The sequence below is a fragment of the Jatropha curcas genome, chromosome 8, assembly GCF_041381405.1.
Source record: "Jatropha curcas cultivar XTBG-Jc1 chromosome 8, XTBG_Jcur_1.0, whole genome shotgun sequence".
Classification (NCBI taxonomy): Eukaryota; Viridiplantae; Streptophyta; class Magnoliopsida; order Malpighiales; family Euphorbiaceae; genus Jatropha; species Jatropha curcas.
The window spans coordinates 453,931-477,355 of record NC_143158.1 but is presented as its reverse complement, the minus strand read 5'-3'; the positions used below and the strand labels follow the sequence as shown (position 1 = coordinate 477,355).

At 36.0% G+C, this 23,425-nt stretch overlaps 5 protein-coding genes across 9 annotated transcripts; 2 read left to right on the top strand and 3 right to left on the bottom strand.

Annotated features, from left to right (window-relative positions):
• The first annotated feature begins 344 nt into the window (after positions 1-344).
• Positions 345-8,079, top strand: LOC105637524 (dynamin-related protein 3A). 5 transcript variants are annotated; one of them, XR_001047015.4, is made up of 19 exons: positions 346-894; positions 1,138-1,420; positions 1,580-1,608; positions 1,732-1,833; positions 2,629-2,697; positions 2,803-2,862; positions 3,282-3,395; positions 3,914-3,962; positions 4,154-4,263; positions 4,501-4,593; positions 4,714-4,806; positions 4,910-5,047; positions 5,696-5,782; positions 6,360-6,399; positions 6,609-6,751; positions 6,849-6,992; positions 7,094-7,238; positions 7,335-7,434; positions 7,665-7,773. XR_001047015.4 is itself a non-coding variant. In XM_012221000.4 (19 exons), the coding sequence occupies exons 1-19, from the start codon at positions 529-531 to the stop codon at positions 7,833-7,835; spliced, it is 2,244 nt and encodes a 747-aa protein (XP_012076390.1). In that variant the 5' UTR covers positions 346-528; the 3' UTR covers positions 7,836-8,079. The 5 variants fall into 5 exon arrangements, 3 of the variants coding, with proteins under 3 accessions (XP_020536360.1, XP_020536361.1, XP_012076390.1); XM_012221000.4 differs by having other exon boundaries at positions 7,094-7,146; positions 7,665-8,079; XR_016322061.1 differs by having other exon boundaries at positions 345-894; positions 7,069-7,434.
• Positions 8,080-8,300: 221 nt separating this feature from the next.
• TIC55-II (translocon at the inner envelope membrane of chloroplasts 55-II) lies at positions 8,301-10,383 on the bottom strand. Its single transcript, XM_012220999.4, has 3 exons — positions 9,796-10,383; positions 9,567-9,669; positions 8,301-9,485 (listed from the first exon to the last, which is right to left on the bottom strand). Exons 1-3 carry the CDS (start codon positions 10,221-10,223, stop codon positions 8,367-8,369), a joined length of 1,650 nt encoding a protein of 549 aa, XP_012076389.1. The 5' UTR covers positions 10,224-10,383; the 3' UTR covers positions 8,301-8,366.
• A 528-nt stretch (positions 10,384-10,911) lies between these two features.
• On the bottom strand, positions 10,912-12,871 carry LOC149493953 (peroxidase 46-like). The gene is made up of 4 exons (XM_089724797.1): positions 12,371-12,871; positions 11,880-12,059; positions 11,636-11,801; positions 10,912-11,490 (listed from the first exon to the last, which is right to left on the bottom strand). Exons 1-4 carry the CDS (start codon positions 12,626-12,628, stop codon positions 11,075-11,077), a joined length of 1,020 nt encoding a protein of 339 aa, XP_089580923.1. The 5' UTR covers positions 12,629-12,871; the 3' UTR covers positions 10,912-11,074.
• A 228-nt stretch (positions 12,872-13,099) lies between these two features.
• On the bottom strand, positions 13,100-16,426 carry DBR1 (debranching enzyme 1). Its single transcript, XM_089724796.1, has 9 exons — positions 16,158-16,426; positions 15,917-16,074; positions 15,683-15,804; positions 15,386-15,579; positions 14,913-15,095; positions 14,699-14,817; positions 14,439-14,578; positions 14,065-14,184; positions 13,100-13,877 (listed from the first exon to the last, which is right to left on the bottom strand). Exons 1-9 carry the CDS (start codon positions 16,278-16,280, stop codon positions 13,783-13,785), a joined length of 1,254 nt encoding a protein of 417 aa, XP_089580922.1. The 5' UTR covers positions 16,281-16,426; the 3' UTR covers positions 13,100-13,782.
• An 875-nt stretch (positions 16,427-17,301) lies between these two features.
• LOC105637522 (eukaryotic translation initiation factor 3 subunit B) lies at positions 17,302-22,492 on the top strand. Its single transcript, XM_012220998.4, has 11 exons — positions 17,302-17,633; positions 17,921-18,158; positions 18,387-18,533; positions 19,000-19,128; positions 19,419-19,547; positions 19,630-19,713; positions 19,799-19,923; positions 20,059-20,257; positions 20,341-20,873; positions 21,094-21,205; positions 21,706-22,492. Exons 1-11 carry the CDS (start codon positions 17,512-17,514, stop codon positions 22,048-22,050), a joined length of 2,163 nt encoding a protein of 720 aa, XP_012076388.2. The 5' UTR covers positions 17,302-17,511; the 3' UTR covers positions 22,051-22,492.
• The last annotated feature ends 933 nt before the right edge of the window (positions 22,493-23,425 follow it).

Genomic DNA, 23,425 nt, shown 5'->3' with positions numbered 1-23,425 from the left:
TCTAATTATTGATTTTTTATTTTATTATTTCATACAATTTTTTTTTTCTATTTTATAAATACTCTTTAATATTTTTTAGTAATATGATTACTCACAATATTATAATTTGTAACAAAAAATTAATAAAAAACCATATATAAATTAAGTATATTTAATTATAATATATAAAATTTAAATATGTGCATTGCACGTTTAAAAAAAAAAATCTAATTACCATAATTAACTTTTTATCCAATAACGAAAAGCAATCAACACCTTTTCGCCTATTTTTATTTTTTTTCAGTAACGTAGAGGACTAGTGGGTCCGTCTCCGTGAGGCTAACTCCACCTACGTCTACGTGGGGACTTCCACAAGACGAAAGTTGAGGTCGTCTCATCAACTTCGTTCGTAAGACTATACTTTCTGCTCATTTGCTTGATCTTCAAGCATTTAGCTATCTATTAACTACCATTCTACTAAAACCCTATCTTTCTCTCTCCCTCTGCAGCGCACTTTTGTTTTCTCTCTCAGTTTGCTGTTTCACTAAAATGGGGGAGGAGGCAAATCCAAACGGCAATGTGAAACCGGTTTTGACCATCGGTTCATCGGTCATTCCGATAATCAATAAGCTACAGGACATCATAGCGCCAGTTGGCGACGAATTAACGAAGATATCGTTGCCGCAGGTGGCGGTGGTTGGTAGTCAGAGCAGCGGGAAGTCTAGTGTGCTCGAAGCTCTTGTTGGTCGTGACTTTCTGCCACGTGGATGTGATATTTGCACTCGTAGACCACTCGTTTTAATGCTAGAGAATCGGCCTCGTACGCCTGATGACGATGGCTCTGAGTGGGGCGAGTTTCGACATTTGCCTGGCAAGCGTTTCTATGATTTCTCCAGAATTCGAAGAGAGATTCAGGTGTTCTTTTATCCAAATTATGATTTTCTTCTAGTTCGAGTTATTGGTTATTTTGAAGATTACAATCATTTTGCAGTGATAGTTGGAAGGACAGTGAATTTTTTGGTGAATTAGTTAGAGCTTATAATGCAGATATGAAATTTTAATATAGCCAATAAAGTGACTTTTAGTCATCAGTAGTCGATTGTGGATTGATTTAAGATAACTTGCAGTGGTTTTTGATTTGGTGTTCTTTTGATGTAGGCTGAGACAGAGAGAGAAGCAGGCTTAAACAAGGGAGTTTCAGATAAACAAATTCGCTTAAAGATTTCTTCCCCAAATGTTCTTGATATGACGCTTGTAGATTTACCTGGCATTACCAAGGTTCCCGTGGGAGATCAACCGAAAGATATAGAAACAAGAATTAGGAAGATGATAATGGCCCATATTACCCAAGAAAATTGTATCATATTAGCAGTAACTCCTGCCAATTCCGATTTGGCCACTTCTGATGCTCTTCAAATGGCTAGAGAAGCGGATCCACGTGGTAGGTTTTGCTTTTTCACAAATTGTTTTAGAATGTTAAGTTTTAGGTACCACGTTTATTGTTCTTTTTTTTTTTTTTTTTTTTTTTTTTTTTTTTTTTTTCTGTTTTCTTTTTAGTAGTTGGCATGTACTGCGTCTGACATACACACAACCTTTGTAGGTTCTCGGACGATTGGTGTAATCACAAAGGTTTATTTTTCTTGTTTCCCTGATAAGAAGTTTATTTTCCTATAACTTTGGTACCCTCCTGATTTGGTTATGAGCATAAACAACATCATCGCTTGGTACTTATTTTTCCTGCCTCCTTTGTAGCTTGATATAATGGACAGAGGCACTGATGCATGTAACTTTCTGCTTGGAAGAGTTATTCCTCTTCGTCTCGGTTATGTTGGTGTTGTGAATCGCAGTCAAGAGGTTTGAATTGTCACAGACCATAATCTGCAACATTCAATTTTTGTTTTTGTATGGTTATCATCTCTGCGGCATTAATATTTCTTTTCAACTGCTGCTATGATAATTCATGTTGCCTTAGAAACAACATATTGACAAGTGGAAATTAGGTAACCTCTGGCAAGTCAATAATCTTTCTTCCTCTCCTTCTTCCACCCTTGAAAATAATATGTGCTATAAGTTTATTTATTTGTTTATCCTTGTTATCAAGGAGTAATTTCAGATTTGGCCCTTAATTTGTAACCTTTGCATATTTCATTCTCACTCTTAAAACATGTACAAACAAGCCATTCACTTAGCTATTTCATCCAATAATATGTTTGTGTAGAAAAATCCTTCGGATGCATAATAGGTCTTTAATGATAAATTGGCCAAGTGGCATCTATTGTGGCTCACTGAAGAATAAACTAAAGATAATTCCTTTAGCTGATGTAAATTGCATTTTGCTCCCTGATTTAGTGGGATAGCTAATGGAGGTTATAATTGAACAGAATTTGCAAGTTGGTGAGCTACGTTTCATGCTACTAGTTTTATGGGCTAACTTTGGACTGAGATCTCTTATCAACTATTTTTCATTCCCACGCCTTGTTTGTGGATCATGCAAATAATTGGTACTGCATTCCAAAGAAATTCCCATATTTTTATCAGTTATTCAAAAACTGTAGCTGTGATCCTATCTTGATTTTAGTTGAAGATAAATGACATATTCTAAGAAGTGCTGCTGTGTAGCTGACTATTTATATTTTGACGTATTAATAGGATATTAATTATAACCGGACGATTCAAGATGCACTGGGTAGTGAGGAGCAATTCTTCAGCAATCATCCTGTACTTTTCACTCCTTCAAAAAAAAAAAAAAAAAAAAAAACTTTTAATTCCATTGTCATATTATTGGGATAATGTTGAACTTGTTGAATGGCGGGTGTATTCAAGGTATATAATGGCCTTTCTGATCGGCTTGGGATTGCTCAGTTGGCAAAGAAGCTCAATCAGGTCGGTCCTAATGCAACTTAAAACAAAATTCTTCTTTGTTTGAATATCTGTGATGTGAGTGAAAATTTGAATATACAGTAAATCGCCTTCATGGAAATATTTATTTTGCCTTCACTTTCTTTCCCTTTTGTATGTTCTTTATGCATATCATAAATTGTTTTATACATTTCATTGACTGAAATGAAAGAAATTAAGGCTGTTCCATAGTAGTCATAGTATGATAATTCTCATTGAACTTACAAAAAGTTTGAACTGAAACACGTGAAGGGAGTATTTGGGAAATTATGAATTGTATTTCCATCTTTAGCTACTTCTCCTCTCCCTCTCTCCATATATGCGTGTGTGTGTGTGTTTGTGTGCACATGTGTGTGTATGTCTATCCTATGTCTTTATGTGGTGTTGTTGACATTTTATTTCAGATACTGGAACAACATATCCGAATTGTTCTTCCAAATTTGAAGGCTGAGTTGAATTCTCGAATGACTTCTGTGTTGAAAGAGTTGCACACATATGGTGAAGGCATTGAGTTGAAAGTATGTATTCTATTTACCATGATAAACTGTGTGAATTGTTGTAATAAGGTCAACAAGTTTTAGTGATACTATGCAATTTGGACAGTCAAATGAACAATGAACTTGTCTCTTTTTGTGTGGTTGGAATGCCATTGCATTTAAGCAAGGTCAATAATAAAGTTGAAGTAATTGGTTAATTCTGGGACTAACAGAATGTTGTAATATTAAATGTTCAGCGTCGTCACCTTGCACATTGTAGCTCACAGTCTATAATTTGAATTTTTTGGTGGACTAAGGAAAAGGGAAAGTTTGGATTCATTACTGTTGGACATAGTCGTATACAAGCTACTTTTACGTGTCTTCGTGATGAGCATCAATTATACACACATATTAACATATGCTAATGTTCATATGTTTGCATGTGGGCTTGGCTTTCATGTGCATGTCCTTACTTGTAGGCATGCTGAAATAGAATTTCTTTGATATATTTTACTATTTATCTTTCTAAGAAATTTGGTTTTCATATTGCCATTATCTAGGGAGAACAAGGAGTGATTCTGTTGAACATCTTAACAAGATACTGTGAAGGTAAGATTTCCTTGTTTAGGCTCTTGATTCAGAGTGATATCTATAGTGCATTTAAATATGTGGAAAGGTTGCCTTCTCATATGCAAGGGTAATATTGCATTCATGCAATATCTTTTTTCTCCCCCCCCCCCCCCTTTTTTTTTGTTTTTCCTATTTATCAGCATTGATATTTCCTGATTATCATTCAACAGCTTTCATTGCCATGGTGGATGGGAAAAGTCAGGAGATTTTGACTAAAGAGTTGTGTGGAGGAGCCAGGATCCACTACATTTTTCAGTCTATTTTTGTAAAGAGCTTGGAGGTGTGGAATTCATTTTGTTTGCTCATTCTGTTTTAAATTACTATCTTTCATTTGTTAAAACCCTGAAGGTATGTACAGCTCACGTTGCTTATTGCTTTCTTCTGTGCCTTATTTTTATATGAAAGGACATAAGACCACCTCTTAATATATCCATGATGATTGATGTTTTGATCCTTGTGTTTTTCTCTTGAATGTTTAAAATTTGATCTGCTACTGACTGTCTAGCATTGTTTGTAGGAAGTGGATCCTTGTGAAGGTCTAACTGATGATGACATTAGAATGGCTATTCAAAATGCTACTGGTCCTAGAAATGCTTTGTTTGTACCAGAGGTGAGCATTGCGATTATTGTGTATGGTAGTTTGTATGTTTAGAGTCTGCCATGTGGTTGTCCTGTTGTCTTGATTTTGTGCAGCATGCTAGTTTGACCATTTCTTAGAATGATGATTCAGGTTCCTTTTGAAGTTTTGGTTAGAAAACAAATCTCACGGTTGATAGAGCCTAGCCTCCATTGTCTCAGATTTGTACATGATGAGCTGATAAAGGTTATAAAAATTCCATCTCTTACTATGATACTTAGAAGCTTTACCATGATTTTGCTGTGATTTTAATGTCATAGGTGATGTTAAGAAGATATGATTATCTCAGATGAGCCACTCTTGTCAAGCAACTGAGTTGCAGAGATATCCATACCTGAGAAGGCGTCTATATGAAGTCATGGGAAAGTTTTTGCGTGAAGGTGTAAAACCAGCTGAGAGTATGATAAGAAACATTATTGAGATAGAGGTCATTCCTTTACTTGTTTGTTTTCTTCTCCTCCTTCCTGTTTTCCTATTCTGTCTCCCAGAATAGCATACATTAACTTAAGCTAAGCTGGGAATATTTTCTTTTATTCAGATTTCCATAATCTGTTTTTTTTTTTTCTCTTGAAACAAAAGTGAAATCTTAAAGCTTTAAAACGTCATTTTATTGGCTTTTACTGTATTTGTAGTCGAGATTAACAAATGGAGAATCAAGAATACTCATGAATGGAAATTCATAGTTATTATGTTATTCTGCTTGAACTCAGATTGAGTTGGTTTGTTTAGATTTAACTTTTTGCATCTCAATTTCAGTTTCTATGTCTAGTAGCAAGCAGTGCTAGAATGCCTGTCATGCTTCTTACTTTAGATGGTGATCTATCTGTTGGATATGTTATTGATATACTAGCACTACTTATAGTAGTTAATGTACCCACAACTTTTATGGTTTGGGTAGAACCACCTACTGGTGGGTCTAGTTATTAGGCATTAACCTGCAACTTCCTATGGTAGCAGTTTGGGTAAAGAAATCAAGTGGATTTGTATTTTCCATATTGGTAGGAGTAAACTTTTATGTGCTTTGATTTGTTTTATTTCTTCGAATGCTAATTCACCTTCTTTCTCATAAATTCAGATGGACTATATAAATTCTTCACATCCAAATTTTATAGGGGGGAAAAAGGCAGTTGAACTTGCCATGCAGCAATTGAAATTGTCACAGGTATTAGCCCCAACTTTAAGAAACAAATTTATGTTTAGGAAATATGCATCTTTTGAATTTCAATTCATCTCCTGATCTGGTTACACATTTCAATTCAGATCTGTTTCAGATATGGATAGAGATCATATGGAATTTTTAACTTTCTAGTAAATGTTAAATTGTCATAGTTTGTGGGATTATTCTCATTGCATAATTGGTTCTTATTTGTGCGCATCTTAACACAGTTGATTCCTTTATCACATCATTTAGGATAGCATTAAGGTTGAAAGTGTATCCGCACCTTAGAAAGGGAAGAGATCCCGGGTTGTTCTTTTTGGGTCAATTTTCAATGGGACTACAGCTAATCAGGTGAAAACAATTTTTGGGTTAAAATTTATTCAAAACAATGAATTCCAAGTAATTATTATGCAGCAAGGAAATAAGTTCCTTGTAAAGAGAGCGGAGAATGTGTACTCTAAATGAGGAATAAAAGTAAAAGCAGGTTCTCCAAGGGCAGGAATGACCTTAGATTCATTAGCAGATAATCCAACTTCAACTGCGTCCTTGTTTTAACTTCATGTTTGCTATTTGGCTGCAGGGAGGTTGTCCCCAATCAAATAATGACAAAGCATTAGCAGGTAACCTCTCGTTTCTCAATAATCACTTAAGCTACTGTATTTTACTTCTGTGGCATGTGTATGACATAAGCAATCTCGTCTCGGATTTAGTTGAAAGCCTGTGGAAAATACTGAATTTAGTTCTTAAGATATGCACATGGACAATGACCACGGCAAGAGTTGTTTAGGTTTTCCAATTGCATAAGCTAACTTCAGACTTATCTGTCTAGGTGGTAACACACCCACAAGGACTTGGGGTATTTCAACATTGTTTGGTAGCAGGGCATCACCTGTGGAGAATTCATCCAGCAGACCTCTTGGTAAACCTTTCTATGATACTGAATATCCATCATCAGCAATCCAATTGATTGAGGTGAGAACATGCATTGGAAAAACCTTGGTCTTTCTATATATGTCGTGAAATTTCATCTGTTTGATATTTGTGTTACAATTTCTCCTTATTATTACAGCCCCCATCTATCTTGAGGCCACTAGAAATGACAGAGCATGAAGCAGTGGAAATAATTGTAACCAAATTGCTTTTCCAGTCCTACTATGACATTGTTAGGAAGAACATTCAAGACCTAGTTCCAAAGACAATAATGCACTTTTTGGTAATTATATTCATTTGATATTTCTCTCCATATCTTTTCTTTTTCTTTTGAAATGCTCTGTCCATTTCATCTAAAGATCAAACAACTATTTTATGCTCTAGGTCAATCATACTAAGAGAGAAATTCATGACACCTTCATCCAGAAACTTTACAGGTATTTGCATAATATTTTTTAAGATGGTCTAACTTTTATGGATGGAGGCATGCATATCAGGATACTATTGCCAAATGATTTGAATTCACAGGGTAACTATTGCCAAACAACTTGAATTCATTAGGGACTTGAATTTTATTTTACAACAGTGATTTACAATTTAAATCTTAATTTCATTTGGGTTTTAGGGAAAGCCTTTTCGAAGAGCTGTTGCATGAGCAAGATGAGGTTGTCAAAAAAAGAAAACATGCTCGTGAAGTTTTCCATGTTTTGCAAGAAACTGTACAGGTTAGTTGAAGTTTCATTGTTGACTTGTTCTAGGTATTGCATCTATGATGATGACTTCTTTTCCTCTTCATCTTTAATTTTTGCGACTTGATATTCCCCTTCAGCTGATTTTTTAGGAGCCCTAAGCGATTAATCGTCTGATTGAACTGTTATTTGCAACTGTTTTTTTTTTTTTATTATTATTATTTTTTTATTTTGGCCAAAGAACCTGAATCATCCTCTTGGTGTAGATGCTTGATGAGGTTGAATCCGATGTGTCATCTCGACATCCATATTCAAGCATGTGTACCGATTCTACCACTGGATTGCCACCAGGATATTCGTCACATGACTCAAAAACTGGTAAAACCCGTTCATCTTACATATTATCATCCAGCTCCAAAGCTCGTAGATTATATTGACAGCCATTGCCTGTCAACTCGAATGGCGTACGGTAGGCTGTAGTGATCATGTGGACCTTGGACTTTAAGGCTGTGCTTTTGGTTTTGGATGGGGTGATTAAAGATGGCTGATTCCAATAACAAAACCAGTAGTTAGGCTTTTTAAGCATCAGGTTGTGTGTGTATACGCGGGTGATTTGAACATATTAGAAACGGTAGCGTTTGCATGGTGCCAATATATGTTTTTGAGAAATTTTGTCTTGTATTGTGCTTCCAAATTTTGCAGCTAATTTCCATGCAATTAGTGCTTCAAATTTGTGTTTCGATCTTAATTCTATCATATAGTTAACGCAATGAAATCTCTTTGGTCGACAACCATTTCCTTAAAATGGTTACCAGCTCAATGGGTCCTATCCTTCACTGGATAATTGTATCTATCCATTGATTACTCATAGTGATTGGGTTACTATTCTTCGGATCTGTAAGTATTCTTGCCAACAATAATTTTAATATCATCACACACACACACACTTGATACCAAACAAAGTCTAATTACAGTCTCCTATGTGTTCTTATGAAATTTGTCGTGTTCATCGCAATAGCAGTTGAGCATCCATAAACTCCTGCTAAGCATAAGCTTGCTGATACCAGAAAAAATGACTTCCACTGCCTTCCTGATGCTAAAATAGCCAATGCAGTTAATATAAGAGCTATACCCGAAAGGCCATTTTTCCAAGCATCAAAAGCTTTAACAACACTACTGCATTCCTTGCAATGAATTACATGCCGGAAATACCTGTTGGCAAAATTGGGTGCGTGCATTGTTCCAATCCCACCCTTTGCCGGCAAGGAAGCTGAAACTCCGGCAACAAGGCCAGCTGGTGCGTGTTCCACTACAGCAGGTACTTGAGGGAGAGAGATTGTGCTGTGCCCAAAGTAATAAGGCATTCCATGTCCAACTTTGTCCATCCATTTCCTATATTCTGCTACCCATGTATCTGAAGACCTTAAATTGAGGTAAAGATTCTTTGTAGGAACTTTTTCTTTCATTAAAACCTCATTTTGGGATGACAAAAATCCCATATCTTGCTCAAAAACCTTACTTGCATTTTGGTGAAAGTACCAGTTTGGTATCCATTTGGCTATATATGATCTTTTTGTTCCTCCAAACCTCACAATAAGCATAGATTTTCCCTGTCCAGTTGGTCTGCAAAGAAAAAGCCCAGTAAAGTATTGCTTCTCACCATTCTCATCGATGATTTCGCGATTATTTTGAAGAACACAAGGCGCTTCGAACCTCAAGAAGTTCGGCAACCCATTATCCTTTTCCTTTCCCCACCGTCCTGCAAACCCCCGGTCTGTTCGTTCAGTGACCTCAAAACACAGTGGCTGAGCGTCTTCCCTTTTCGCTGTCCAGTCTGTCCTGTCATGTGAGATTGGAATATGTGCTGGATCCATGAGGTTCTCAAGAAGTATTGAGTGATCATAGGGAAGCTCATGGACAGTTGAAGTATCTTGAAACCCTGGCCTCGCAAAATTCTCAAACCAAGGCAGCTTATTCAGGTTTGGTGGAGTCTTTTGAGACATCCATACCCAAACAACTCCTTGTGATTCTCTCACCTCGTATGTTTTGACGCAAGCTGATCGGGGAATTTTAGCATTTGCAGGAAGCTGTGGTGAAGACATAAATGGATATCAAGAACTGAAGGGATCTCAACTGTATATATATGTAACGAGAAAATGATGACTAACCTGAGGTATCTTGACACATTTTCCTTCCCCCTCAAATTGCCAGCCATGATATAAACATTCGAGTCTTCCATCTATCAACTGGCCTTCTGATAGTTTAGCTAATCTGCTTCGAAGTTCAAAAATTTACGGTGGCTGAGATCTTAATTCAGTCTCCTTGTTGCAAAAATACAAATTTTCTATCTTCCTAAGATAAGAATAGAAATAAGGTGATAAGAGGTTAATAAATTACCTGTGAGGACATCTATCTTCATGGCAGCGAAGCTCACCTTCTCCATCTTTGTACAGAACAATTTGTTTATCAAAAACAGTAAGTCCTAAAGGCGCATCATCTGGCACATCCTTTTCAAGATATAGTGGGTACCATTCCTCCGTCCAATGATAATCTGCCACTACTCTCTCCCCTCTCCTTTCCTCCTCGCTAGAGGGGCCTACTAGCACCATGTGATCGTCTTCTTCTCCTCTGCCGCTCCCAGGCAAAATACTGCTTTGCAGATCAGTAGTTGCATGGCACTTTGTTGGGTATGGCTTAATGAGTGATGGTTTTAGTATGTGGGTTTTAATTTGTAGGGCTGTTGGTGGTGTTAGTCTGGGAGAGAAAGAGAGGGGTTTAGAGAGAGAGGTAGCGTGAGAGAGAAATGGGTGAAATGGTATAGCCATGAAAGCAGTTTCTTTACTAACGATGATTCTGCAGAAGAAGAAGAAGAAGAAGAAGTAGAAGAAAAAGAGTGAGGAAACGTGTAGAAGTTGTAAAGAAGAGAAAAATTGTGAATTTCTTGCAAGCAATTTGCAGTGTTTGTAGCCACACAATAGTTTCTATTTCTAATATTTCAAACTGTTTGACATTTTAATTTTTCTTTTCTTTTTTTTTTTTTCTGACTCTGTTTCTGTAGAAATAGTTCCACTGTAAAGAAGATTAAAGATGTAAGTAGATGTAGAGATATTTCTGCTTATTAGTTATTTTTAATTTTTTATATCATTCATAGTATAAAAAAATTAAAAAAATAAAAGTTAATTAAATTTCTTCTGTCTTGTATCAGCCTGAATTTTATTTTATTTTGTTTTTTAGATAATTCTGATTTCGTCGATTATCTTCCAAGAATATTCATAAGAAAAAAGAAAATCCCCCCAGTGACGCTTTTCATGGTTAATAAAATTAAACGACAAAGAACATTCATACTCCATAGTTCAAAAAAAAAAAAAGGAAAAATATAAATAATCATTAAATTGGCAATTAAATTAATAAATAAAAATTCTCATTTTTAAAATTAATTACGAGGTTTTTAAATTATAATTCGATTATTTTTTTTTTTTTGTCTCTAAAATAGTCTCTTTGACCATAAATTAATTAAGAAAAGATGAAATTGACTTTTTTTTTAATGAAAGTAAAAATAATTAATTGAACAAACTAATAGATACATTGGGCTACATCCGAAAAGGAGTACTGAAATGGGCTAGATTTTGGGCCTTGAAAGCAACAGTCTAATTTCCTGTTCCTCTCAATCATAATTTCACCCATTGGTTACTGAACAAGAACGCCTAATTTCCCCTTCTTCTCCTGTCTTAACTCCAACACTAGTTAGCTTCAAAAATGACTGTCTCCAACTCTCAAAAAACATACTTTCATCATTTGCAAATTCCTCTACTTGTTTCCTCGTTCTTTCATCCTCTATAAGAACAGAATCCGATTGGAAGAGCCCTTTGTGGGTTAAAAGATTTCGGTAATACTGATTATCAAAAGTAATGGAGGTTTCAGGATCATTTTTAACTGTGATTGATTCACTTGCTCCTGCAGGACATTGTCTGATTAGCTCATTTGCGTAGTTAGTGTCTAGAGATGGATCAATCACTACGAATTTCCCACGAGAATCCTCTCCGAATCGATCACTGAATGCACTGCAATGAGCTGATCCTATAGTGTGAGCACCTGCAAAAGGCAAAAAAGCATCAACTTGGAGCTTGAATCCATTAAAGTACAATGAACAAGCTCGAACGCGTTTTCATTCTGAGCTTCATGTTGCTCATGGGTATCTCGGCTCGTTTGCAGGCTTAAATTCAGAAGCTGCATATACCTGATAAGGTAACAAGGTCATCCAGAGACAATCCTTTTGAGGTAAAGATTTTGATCATCTCATTCATAGAAAAACTTGTATCTACTATATTTGGTCTCACATTTATTGCTGAAGATACCTTCCCATCTCTTCTACCTGTTGGAATTTGAATAGCAGGTCCTCCAGTCTGTTTCCATTTTGTTACCATGAGTGGATAATCAACAAGTACTTTATGGAATAAAAGAATTATCAGAAACTTTCTTACAATTGTAACAGCATCTCTTGCAGCCAAAGCCAAAATATCAGCGCAAGAAACAGTTCCTGGACAGAATATTTCAAGTAGTCTTTTAGCTGAATCGATAACTGAAAATCCTCCCAGAGATGTGTTTGCTGGATCACTTCGCTCCGTCTCATTTCCTTGTAGCAGCACAGATGCATCACATCCCTGCAACCATTACAACCATGCATTTGTAAGGATTTTTCTTTTTTCTGTTCAAAACAGTTTCCGTTTCAAATCCATATAAGAACAATGAAGTAAAATTCTAAACAAGCATATACAAATCTTGATTTCAAGAAATCAGGACCTTGTTAGCCATGGTTTTGTTAATCGCTCCATCAGTAAGAAATGGATAATAAAAAATGTAACAACAGTTATACTTTATATTATGCTTTAGGAAAAAAAATGTTACTGATACAAAAACGAGTGACTAGTATTGTGGAGGCATACCCAAAATGTGGCATGACAAATGCACTCACCTTCACAAAGCAGTCATGGAATAGCAAGCGGAGGAGCTTCCCTGGAATGGTTGGATCGGAAGAGGAAGCTGATCTCACTGTGTTTGCAACTACAAATTCAGCAGATGGGCATGAACTTTCATAAAAGTTAAAAGAAAGGCTTGAAGAAGAAGAAGAAGAAGAAGAAGAAACAACAATAACAAAGAGAATAAATAAAAAGAGAAAATAATGAAAATGGGATTCAGAAGAAAATAGTACAGGCTTTGTCTCCATTGGCATTTTGGGTGATTGAAACACAGCCTTGCCTTGTGCTTATAGAGTCTAGTCTTTATTTCTAGTCATGCATTTCAAGAGAGTACTGCAAAGGGACTGAACAGTGACCATCTTGTATGTTTGCAATTAAGGTTGCATTTATGTGGGCTTGGTAATGTCAGAAGTTAGATGGGTTTTTAGTCAAACAGTTAAGACTGTAGGAGAAGATATTGAGCTCGAGGTTAACTTATTGTATGCACATTCTTCTTATAGCTTTCACATTTAGTATTCACTTATTTCGGACTTGTCATCCGGTGCTGCTGGTGCAAGAATTTATTAGGGCCTTTCACCAAAGATCCAAAACCAAAACAAATGTCAAAAATGGAACTGTACCAAAAGTATATCAATGCCTAGCATCTAATGCTTCCTTATCGTCCAAATGGGCAAATATATAGAATTGATTAGGGCAGGGCTCCAGAGGCAACGCTCATTCGCATGTGAACGCCAACTAATTATCATACAGAGAAAGAGAGGCAGATTGGAGCGTTGTCTTGTCACCTTCTACAATAAAATCACTTTGAATCGCATGAACATAAATACAATACTGATACACAATACTTAATATTCTACTCGATATATAAACTTTAATTGATCAAAAGTTGAAATTTCAAATCAAATGAACATGACTAGGCCCTACTCAAGTAGCAATTCTGGGCTAGAAAAAGTATCTTCAACTTCCGGTCTTCCTCCATGGCAAAATCGATAATCATTTCTGCACCAGAAGCCAATGCCTGAAACGAGACTTGGCCTTTGCCTTGGCAGTTGTTCAATCAGCCATCACCTGTGCTGGGTACTGGTTGGTGAGCCATCTCCTTCTACGTCAGAAACCCAACGGCTGTAATCCTCCTTTCTCTTCCCATGCAGATCATCACTTTTTCTCTTGACTACATTTGATAATTTAATACAAAAAATTTCTTGAAGGAACTGTTGAAAACTGTTCCAACAGCATATTTTTTGAAGAGGACAACGAAATCACCATGGCTCGTAAACAAAGAGGGGCTGAAGGTGGTTGTTGCGTGTGCTTGTTTCATCCAAGCTAAGATATAATAAAAGCTTTATCCGAAGAAGTATAGGTGGTAATAAAAGGTATCATTATTACCCATATTTGTTTTCTCAAATCATTAGTTTCCAGTTTCCACACCATCAACCTCCGCAAGTTCTTCTAATTCATCCACATCATCTATGGGAATTTCTTCGCTATCCTCAACAGAAGAACCTATTGATATGCAAAATCAGTTTTAAAAATATTAAATAGTATCAATAGCCGAACTACAACAATCTCACCAGTGCATGTCATATGCGACAAATTTCATAATGACATGGGTGCCCCAAGACCTTGCATCTAGACCATCCAAGTCAAACTTACTGCAATAATTTTGTAACAGAAAAGCAACATAGATTACCTCCTCCAATTAGTGGTGCAGGAGTAAAAGTTGATTCTCTTGATTCTGATACAGAGTCAAGAAGATAAGGAAGCTCCAAAAGCTGCATCAAAGATACTGTTTGAGGATTCCTAGGACAGTCTGCACAACAGAAGAGAGAGGAGGAATTAGCCAGTCATGTCAAGAACCTGCATGAACTATTGTTAATGAATGAGCTATTTGATGCATTCTCCCACAAATTTCTAATGAAAGGCAGTGTTGAATTTTAGAAATTACAAAACCACAGAGGCTGAAATATCTGAATCTAAAGACACTAGCGATTTATATACTTCTATAACAAGTAACAACAAACACAGGCCAATCAACAACCATTGCAAAAACTAAATTAGCGTTACCAACAAAGGCATTCTTTGAGCCAGATTGGGTGCAAACAAAAGACGGAACAGTCTGTGCAAATTCGAAAGGTTTCGCTCCCCTTGATTGTAGTCTGCTCCTAACCCAGTCTCGACACTCTTGGATTTCAAGCTGTGTACTCCTATCACATGACACCATAAAGTTATCAACAGCCAAAGACAACAGAATTTTTTTTTATAAGAAAAGAGGATTGCAAACTCATGTTAATAATTCTATACAGTAGTTCAATATTTATACACACCCGAAATTTGCATTTTTGAATGTTAATGGAAAGATAGGGTTGAATTTCCTGGTTATTGCCAGCCATTCTTCATCATATTGAATTTCATAAGGTGCAGGCTCAGACTCTACATCAATAATCTGTGAAATCATTGGATGCCTTAAGTGATTGCACAAGCTTCCAACAATGACCTACAAGCTTGCTATAGACAACAATCAAATATTACTATACATACCTGTAAAAATTTGCGTCCAGGAAGACACTTATCAAGTGCAAGAAATTTTGTAACAGGGCCACTTTCCCCATGTTGAACAAGAGCAGCAAATTTGCAGTGTAGGTGAGCTGAAAACCAATAAGGAGGTCTCAATCTTTCCAGCAACTGAGCAGCAGCATTACTTCCAAGAGTTCTTTCCCGAATCTAGAAACATTGATAACAACTTAAGTAGGCACCAATGTGTTTGACCAAGAAGACAAGTTAAATGGTGATGCAAATAAGCTTATTGAGATGGTAAAGCTCTATATTCTCTAAAACCAGATATACATTTGCTTTCTTCTATTTGTTTCAGTTATAAAATAATATATAAATGAACATAAATGACAGTTAGAAAAGGAAAACAAATGGCTGCTTGTTGTTAGACAGTTCAAAAGATAAAATATCAATAAAAAATCTCGTTTAAGTTTATTCCTTTATAGATGAATTACAATCACCTCATTCTCAAAATGCTGTTTGTGTCGAACAAGTTGCTTCCAGTTCCCACAATCAGTGATGCCAAGAGGCCAATCATGTGAAAGAAAAATGTCAATTGGTTCCTCAATTTGCATGAGTTTGTGGACATCATACTCTCGAACATGATACACAGACCTTATGGTGTTCTGATCATAAGGAGGCCTCTCGTAGTGTCCTGCTCATGCAAATTGTGATTCAGATTCTAACTAAAGTAGAGGGAACAATAATGCTTCCAGAAAATTGTTTAACCAAGCATACAGGTTGAAGAAGAAACCAACCTAAACGATAATGACGCTTATTATAAATCCCAGAAAGGCCACCTATACGAATATTACCAAACTTGATCACCCCAGCAAATCCCAGGAAGTATATATTAGGGGCTGCCCATCCTCCATAATATCTAGCAAAATAATCTACGCATATCAGTGACCTCTGCAACTTATTTCTTCTACAAATGATCCTGTAAAATTAGAGCTAAAAAGGCGAAACACCAAAGTGAAAGAGTTACTTACAGTTCCCATAAATAGTTGGAAGCTTCATGATTCCCACCGATGAAGATGGTTGGAATAGGAGCGACTTCTTGGCCCGAATAGTACTTCCAGAATGACTTCATCTCACGATATTTCGGTGGCACATTCAAACTCTCCATGTCTCTTTCATTCCTCACCGCCTAAACGCCAATCCGAACCCGAAATTAATCGCATGATTTTTTTTTTTTTTTAAAAGAACTCTGCAACTCCAATCGAACATTACCTGGAAGTCACCGCAACAGAGAAGTAGGTCGATTTTGATGCCTTGTAATTTTTCCATGTGTTGGATCGTTTTGTAGACGGTCTCCAGATCTCCATGCATACAACCCTCTACTGCTATCTTCATCTTCGATTTTTCTTTTCTTTCTTTTTTGATGATTTGAATTGGGAAATTCTCTAGGGTTTAAGTTAAATCCTCTCCTGCAATAGATTTTTCCCTCTTTCTTTTTTTTTTTTTTCCTTTTCTAACATACCATAAGTAAACTGTGTATTGTCGTCAGTGTACAAGTCTTTTTTATGTTTACTGTACTGTTCAATTTTTCATAGGATCGATCGACCACCTTTACTTTTTTTTTTTTTATTTATACTCATTTTTACTTTATAATATTAAATATTAAAAATAACTTTTTATCTTATATTATTTAAATTTTTATAATATTAACAAAATTTAAAATGAGATTAATATAAAATAATATGTCACTTCAATTTATACTGTTTGTACAAAATATATATATATATATATATATATATATAATATTATATTTGAAAATTTATTTTTAAAAAGCTCACGTCTAATCAAATTATATAAATATAAATAATATTATAAAAAATATATTTTCTTGATACTGTGAGACGAGAATTCAAATTAAAATCTATTGTCAAGTCGTCGTAATCTCCGCCCGTCCTTGGAAGTGAAAGGACAGGCACATAAAAATTTACATCGCAAGTGATTAAACCTACAATAGTCCGCCCGTCCTTGGAAGTGAAAGGACAGGCACATAAAAGTTTACATCGCAAGTGATTAAACCTACAATAGTTACAGTTACGATGATGAATTCAATAAATTTTCTTTGCTACTAAATTAATACAATATTAATAAAATTAAAAATCTCCTAATTAAAATAGGAATAAGTTATCATTAATTGTGTTTAATATAATTTAAATCAACTAATAAAATATCAATAAAACTGAAAATTTTTAATTAAAATAAAATAAAATTATGCTTAATGATTTATTTAATTAACCAATAAAATTAACAATCCTAAGGGCGTTTAATCTTCCCCCGTTTGATACTTAGGTATATATATATATATATATATATATATATATATATATATGTATATATATATACAGATATTGATATATACACGTTAGAGATTATAGATTAAATACCTGAACATCTACCCAAAAACCCTAAAATCGCCTCTCTGTTTTCTATATCTCCTTCGACGGCGAATCCAAATTCACACTGCCAACGGCTCTCTCTCTTGTCTTCTTCACAGCTCTCTGTGTCCTGTCTTCTTCGCAGCTCTCTCTATTCTGTCTTCTTCGGATCCTAAAAGGAAAAGAAGGATTTCATGGCGGAGGTAATGATGATGCACGAGCTGGAGGCTCGTGCGGTCGCGGCCGGGATCGACCTCTCCCAGCTCGACCTCAACTCTATACAGCTTCCGCGTGACGAAAGTTTTGGAATAATAAGGTAAAAATTAATCCCTATCACAAGCTATTATTGGAGTGAGTAGGTCAAAATTAATCCATATTACAAGCTATTTTTGGTTGCATACAAAAAATCAGTAAACTCGTGGAAACTATAATTTGCGATATTGTGATACTCTGGCAGCTGTGGTAAACACTATTTTACTTTGTATTGATTAGAAATATTATTAACTTAACATTATGGGATAGTGGAATAGTGAACAAAGCATGCAGTTTGTATTTGTAGTTTACAGCATGTTTAATTCTAACTTCTCCCTCGTTCCTGGTCAGTGATGATGAGGATGTTTACGAGGAAGAACAGCTGGATTTTGAGACCGGCTTCGGTAACATTATTGTTGTTGATAATCTTCCAGTTGTTCCCCGAGAAAAGTTTGAAAAACTTGAAGGTGTGATTCGTAAAATTTATAGCCAGATTGGTGTAATCAAGGAAGATGGTCTCTGGATGCCTGTTGATCCTGAGACCCAGAAAACCTTGGGTTACTGCTTTATCGAATATAACACTCCTCAGGTATTATTCCCTGTTCCCGTGATCTCTCTCTCATTTTATTATAAATTCCCTCATACGCTTATTAATGTGACAAACATGTCAATCTTTTGTTCATTCTTATAATTATATTGAAGGAGAAGCGACTGGTTAGCAACTTGCATATTTATAATGTAATGCATGGCATACTGTTGATTCATGATATAGTGGTTATCGAATAATGTATCTGATTGATATTGGTCATAATTTCAGGAAGCTGAGCTAGCTAAGGAGAAGACAAATGGGTACAAGTTGGACAGAGCACATATTTTTGCTGTCAACATGTTTGATGACTTCGATAAATTTATGAGAGTTCCGGATGAATGGGCCCCTCCTGAAATCAGGCCATATGTTCCTGGGGTGATTAGTTCAATTCTTTCTTGCACTATTCTATTTGATCGATTACGTTCTTACTCCTTGTTTTCAATGTTATGAAATGATCAATTTGCCAATCAATCAAACTGTTTTGTGATGCTCTTGAATTTGCTCGGACATGCTCTGGTAGTAACCTGTTAGAGGATATGAACCTTGTTGATAGAGTTCATTTTCTTCTGATGTTCCTTTCATCTTCACTTTATACTGATGAACTAAGAAAAAGCCATATCATTATTGTCATGGGTGCCACTGTTTCAAAGAGAGGAATCTGTACTGATAACAAGAATTGAAGTACAGAGAATTCAGCATCTGCAGTTTGAACTCCTAGAATAATGTCTTATTTGCTGATTAAGCCTTTATTCAATCTAAGTTGAAAGCTGCTTGATTAATTTCCACCTGAGAAGATGTATTCATGTTGTACTTACTATGCTTCTGCTCTTCTATGTTACAGGAAAATCTTCAACACTGGCTTACTGATGAAAAAGCACGGGATCAGTTTGTGATTTGTGCTGGCTCAGATACTGAGGTTTTCTGGAACGATGCAAGGCAGTTGAAGCCTGACCCTGTTTACAAGCGTGCTGTGAGTTGAAACCATATTATAAATCTGTTTGTTCTCTCTTAAAGGATAACTTGTAAGCTGCTCTTTGATTTTCTCCTGCTTTCTGTATGAGTGGAGATTGATACTAAATCCTATCATGCTGCACAATAAGTGAGATGAGAATTTTGGTCAAACTCTGATTTTTCTTTCTTTATTCTTTTTTTCAATAGCATTCATTATGAATTATATTAAGCACCCTATAATATCTGATTTCTTTTTCTCTGCTATTCTTAATGTCGATTTGATGAATTACGTACATCTCGCAATTGCAGTATTGGACTGAGAGTTTTGTACAATGGTCCCCGCTAGGAACTTATTTGGCTACAGTTCACAGGCAGGGAGCTGCTGTATGGGGTGGTGCAACTGCCTTTAATAGGTTGATGCGTTACGCTCATCCCCAGGTCTGGCTTCTGTTGTTTTATCTCCCTTTTGTCAGCATCATTTGTGTTTTATATTATTTAGATTTAATGATGTGACCTGCAGGTTAAACTTATTGACTTTTCTCCGGGTGAGAAATATTTGGTTACCTATAGCAGCCATGAACCAAGCAATCCTCGTGATGCAAATGTGAGTTTTCTCTATTCTGCTGTTTTTGGAATTGAGGTATAGTCTTTATCCTGGCATTGCTATTAACATTTTTCTTGATGTTCAGAGGATTGTCATAAATATTTTTGATGTAAGAACTGGAAAAGTGATGAGAGACTTCAAGGGGAGTGCTGATGAGTTTGCAGTTGGAGGAACAAGTGGTGTTACAGGGGTGTCATGGCCCATTTTCAGGTCCTCTTTTTTATTATTTTTTGTTCAACCTATATTGTCCCTATGAAACCTTTTCTTCCTCCGTTTGATTCTGAATTGGACCATGTTTGGCATCAACTATTGTGTCTGATGGAAAATTTCTCGGGTTTTTTCCAGGTGGGGTGGCGGAAAAGATGACAAGTACTTTGCAAAAATTGGGAAGAACATGATTTCTATTTATGAAACTGAGACCTTTAGCCTCATTGACAAGAAGTCTTTGAAAGTTGAAAATGTTCTGGACTTCAGTTGGTCTCCAACTGATCCCATTCTGGCACTTTTTGTTCCTGAACTTGCTGGTGGTAACCAACCTGCTAGGGTGAGTACTTCTGTTTCAAATAGATAGGGTTTGCTTCTTGAAGTCCTCTCTTAACTTTTTTTCTGCAATTATAAAATTTACAGGTGTCTCTTGTTCAAGTTCCCAGTAAAGAGGAACTGAGGCAGAAGAATCTTTTCAGTGTTAGTGATTGCAAAATGTATTGGCAAAGCAGTGGGGACTATCTTGCAGTTAAAGTTGATCGATATACAAAATCGAAGAGGACCACATACACAGGCTTTGAGCTTTTCCGAATAAAAGAACGGGACATACCCATTGAGGTATTGGAGCTTGACAACAAGAATGACAAGATCATTGCCTTTGCTTGGGAGCCAAAGGGTCATAGATTTGCTGTTATTCATGGGGATAGCCCAAGGCCTGATGTCAGTTTTTACTCGATGAGGACTGCTCATAATACTGGTCGGGTTTCGAAGCTCACTACGCTGAAAGGCAAACAGGCAAATGCTCTTTTCTGGTCACCTGCTGGCCACTATATTATACTTGCTGGGTTGAAGGGTTTTAATGGTCAATTAGAGTTCTATAATGTTGATGAACTGGAGACCATGGCAACAACTGAACATTTTATGGCAACAGATATTGAATGGGATCCTACTGGAAGGTAATCTTAATGGAGCTGATATAGGATGTGTATGAGCTTGATTATGGGTTTGTTTTGAAGCAAATGAAAGTGCATTACTGTTATACTTCTTCTCTTTTAAAAATTTATTGTTTTTAACGGTTTAAAATTTGAATTTTCTTAATATTTTTGTAGTAAATTGATTATCTAATCCATCATTCTTGTATTTCAACTGAGGTCGTGATGGTTGTCGTGTTTGTAGGTATGTTGCAACTTCAGTGACTTCCGTTCACCATGAAATGGAAAATGGGTTCAATATCTGGTCTTTCAATGGGAAGCTACTTTATAGGATACTTAAGGATCATTTCTTCCAGGTAAAGTCAGTCATGTTTGTGAAAGTTTAATTGTAATGTTTGAATGTGGAATTTGATGGCATTTGTTATTCTTGATTAGTTGGCATTTCATTTGCTTGAAGATGTTACTGGTATTTTGGATATTTCCACTTGTGCTATGCATCTATTGGAGCTGTTCTAGGTTACGTGACTGAGATAGTGTCAGTACAAAGTGGTATTTAATTCCTGAATCCTTGCGATAATGTTAGTAACTAACTATGCACAGTTTGCTAGTTTGAACTTTGAAGTATCTTGGCAGCATTAATATATTATTTTGGAACCAAAGTGGCAGTTTTATCAAGGCAAATATTATATGGTCGTCTTGCTAAAAATGGATTGACATTTTTCTTGCGTGTTGAATCATGAAGTATAATCGACTTTTCTCATTTTCTTTACGTTTGTTTCCTTTCCTTTGTTTGGGCTTAGTGCTATTTAATGCAATCACCACTTTGGCATCACTTTCTGTTTTATATAATTTCCAGTTCTTGTGGCGCCCAAGGCCTCCGTCCTTCTTGAGTCCTGAAAAGGAGGAAGAGATAGCTAACAATTTGAAGAAATATAGTAAGAAGTACGAGGCGGAAGACCAAGATGTTTCATTGCAATTGAGTGAGCAGGATCGTGAAAAGAGGAGAATGTTGAAGGATGAATGGGACAAATGGGTCAATGAGTGGAAACGGTTGCAAGAGGAAGAAAAATTGGAGAGGCAGAAGTTAAGGGACGGTGAAGCCAGTGATGAAGAAGAGGAGTACGAGGCCAAAGAAATTGAAGTTGAAGAGTTGTTGGATGTGTCAGAAGAGACACTTTCGTTTGAATTTGGACAGGAGTAAGGACTATTAGTTTTTATATATTCCCAGAGTTCATACGTTCAATGCAACCAACTTGGATGCGTGAAGTTGTGCAGATACGCAAAAAGCTTGGCTACGGGTTGGATATTTGTAGTTTCAGTGGTTGAATTTGTTTTAGGAACTTATGGTTGATGCTTTTCCTGATCTGACTCCTCTGTTGATCTGTATCAATTTCTTAAATTTTGTTTGCCGGATAAGTATATCGCCTTTCTTATAGTTCTTCTGTTACTTATTGTGGCTCCCTTCATTCTATTCAATTTATGCAAGTTTAACTGTAAGCTCAAGCAGGGGTTAGCTTGTTTATTTTTCCAATAGGCAATAGCCTGGTAGATTATTTTGGCATTTTGAGTTTGTACTATTTAAAGTGCCTTGGAAGTTGGAACATTTTATTAAATATTACTAAAATGTTTATTAATTTCTTGAAGTTTGTTGTTACTATGGTGTTTGTTGTCGTTGTGGAACCATATACGTGTCTAATTTGTGTTTGTCGCAGCTTAGAAGGAAGCCTTTGCGCCTTTATTCAGTCTATGCAAACATTAACAATAAGCTGGATTTAGCCTGTCATTTCGCCCACCAACAGGTTGGTAGATTTAGTTGTGACGTCCCCTTTTTTCACTTCTGTTTTTTTTTTTTTTTTTTTTGGTTTTTCTTTTTTTAAAATGTTAGGATGACTGGATAAGAGGTGAGATTTGTAGATTTTGAATTTCTCGAGACAAGTTACTGTGTGGTATCAAAATGATGAATCTGAACATGGATTTTGAAATGCTAAAATTGACAATGAAATCTTCGGTTGATATGTGATGTCTACTTCGTTACAGACATAAGCTTCTATATTCAACTGAAAACCAAACCTTCCAAACATTCAATGGGACAGATGAATTCAACCGTGGAACGTAATTTATATGTTTAATGTTTAATTGTCATTTCATGCGTGCTTGTTCACACCGAAACAAAAAAAAAAAAGGAACAAATCAACATGCTAAATTAATTTCGTAGACAAGGAATGAGTGAGAAGTTAGAATTAAACATGCTGCACACCACAAACACAAACTGCATGCTTTATTCAAAATTTGATTTGGATGCATGCTTTATTCACTTTTTCCATGAATTTAGAAGTTGAATTGTATGAACAATGGATCTCGGAACAGATAGAAATCTGGCTACAAGTAATAAATCCATAGCATTATTTCCAGCATGTATCTAATGTAAGGCACAAGATGTTTGAGTCCTGAAAAGGAGGAAGACATAGCTAACAATTTGAAGAAATATAGAAAGAAGTACGAGGCAGAAGACCAAGATTTTTTCACTGCAATTGAGTGAGCAGGATCGCGAAAAGAGGAGAATGTTGAAGGATGAA

Excerpts from the sequence above, each read along its gene's own strand:
- LOC105637524 (XM_012221000.4), top strand. The coding sequence starts at position 529 with ATGGGGGAGGAGGCAAATCCAAACGGCAATGTGAAACCGGTTTTGACC. Across the intron at positions 1,834-2,628 it reads TTGTGAATCGCAGTCAAGAG|GATATTAATTATAACCGGAC; the intron begins GTTTGAATTGTC and ends ACGTATTAATAG. Across the intron at positions 7,147-7,334 it reads TTCATCCAGAAACTTTACAG|GGAAAGCCTTTTCGAAGAGC; the intron begins GTATTTGCATAA and ends TTTGGGTTTTAG.
- TIC55-II (XM_012220999.4), bottom strand. The coding sequence starts at position 10,223 with ATGGCTATACCATTTCACCCATTTCTCTCTCACGCTACCTCTCTCTCT. Across the intron at positions 9,670-9,795 it reads GAAGATAGATGTCCTCACAG|ATTAGCTAAACTATCAGAAG; the intron begins GTAATTTATTAA and ends ACTTCGAAGCAG. Across the intron at positions 9,486-9,566 it reads AATGTGTCAAGATACCTCAG|CTTCCTGCAAATGCTAAAAT; the intron begins GTTAGTCATCAT and ends TCTTCACCACAG.
- LOC149493953 (XM_089724797.1), bottom strand. The coding sequence starts at position 12,628 with ATGCCAATGGAGACAAAGCCTGTACTATTTTCTTCTGAATCCCATTTT. Across the intron at positions 12,060-12,370 it reads TCCATGACTGCTTTGTGAAG|GGATGTGATGCATCTGTGCT; the intron begins GTGAGTGCATTT and ends TAATGGTTGCAG. Across the intron at positions 11,802-11,879 it reads CAAGAGATGCTGTTACAATT|ACTGGAGGACCTGCTATTCA; the intron begins GTAAGAAAGTTT and ends AAATGGAAACAG.
- DBR1 (XM_089724796.1), bottom strand. The coding sequence starts at position 16,280 with ATGAAGATAGCAGTAGAGGGTTGTATGCATGGAGATCTGGAGACCGTC. Across the intron at positions 15,096-15,385 it reads AACAGCATTTTGAGAATGAG|ATTCGGGAAAGAACTCTTGG; the intron begins GTGATTGTAATT and ends CAATGTTTCTAG. Across the intron at positions 14,818-14,912 it reads CTGGACGCAAATTTTTACAG|ATTATTGATGTAGAGTCTGA; the intron begins GTATGTATAGTA and ends ATGATTTCACAG.
- LOC105637522 (XM_012220998.4), top strand. The coding sequence starts at position 17,512 with ATGGCGGAGGTAATGATGATGCACGAGCTGGAGGCTCGTGCGGTCGCG. Across the intron at positions 17,634-17,920 it reads GAAAGTTTTGGAATAATAAG|TGATGATGAGGATGTTTACG; the intron begins GTAAAAATTAAT and ends GTTCCTGGTCAG. Across the intron at positions 18,159-18,386 it reads TCGAATATAACACTCCTCAG|GAAGCTGAGCTAGCTAAGGA; the intron begins GTATTATTCCCT and ends TCATAATTTCAG.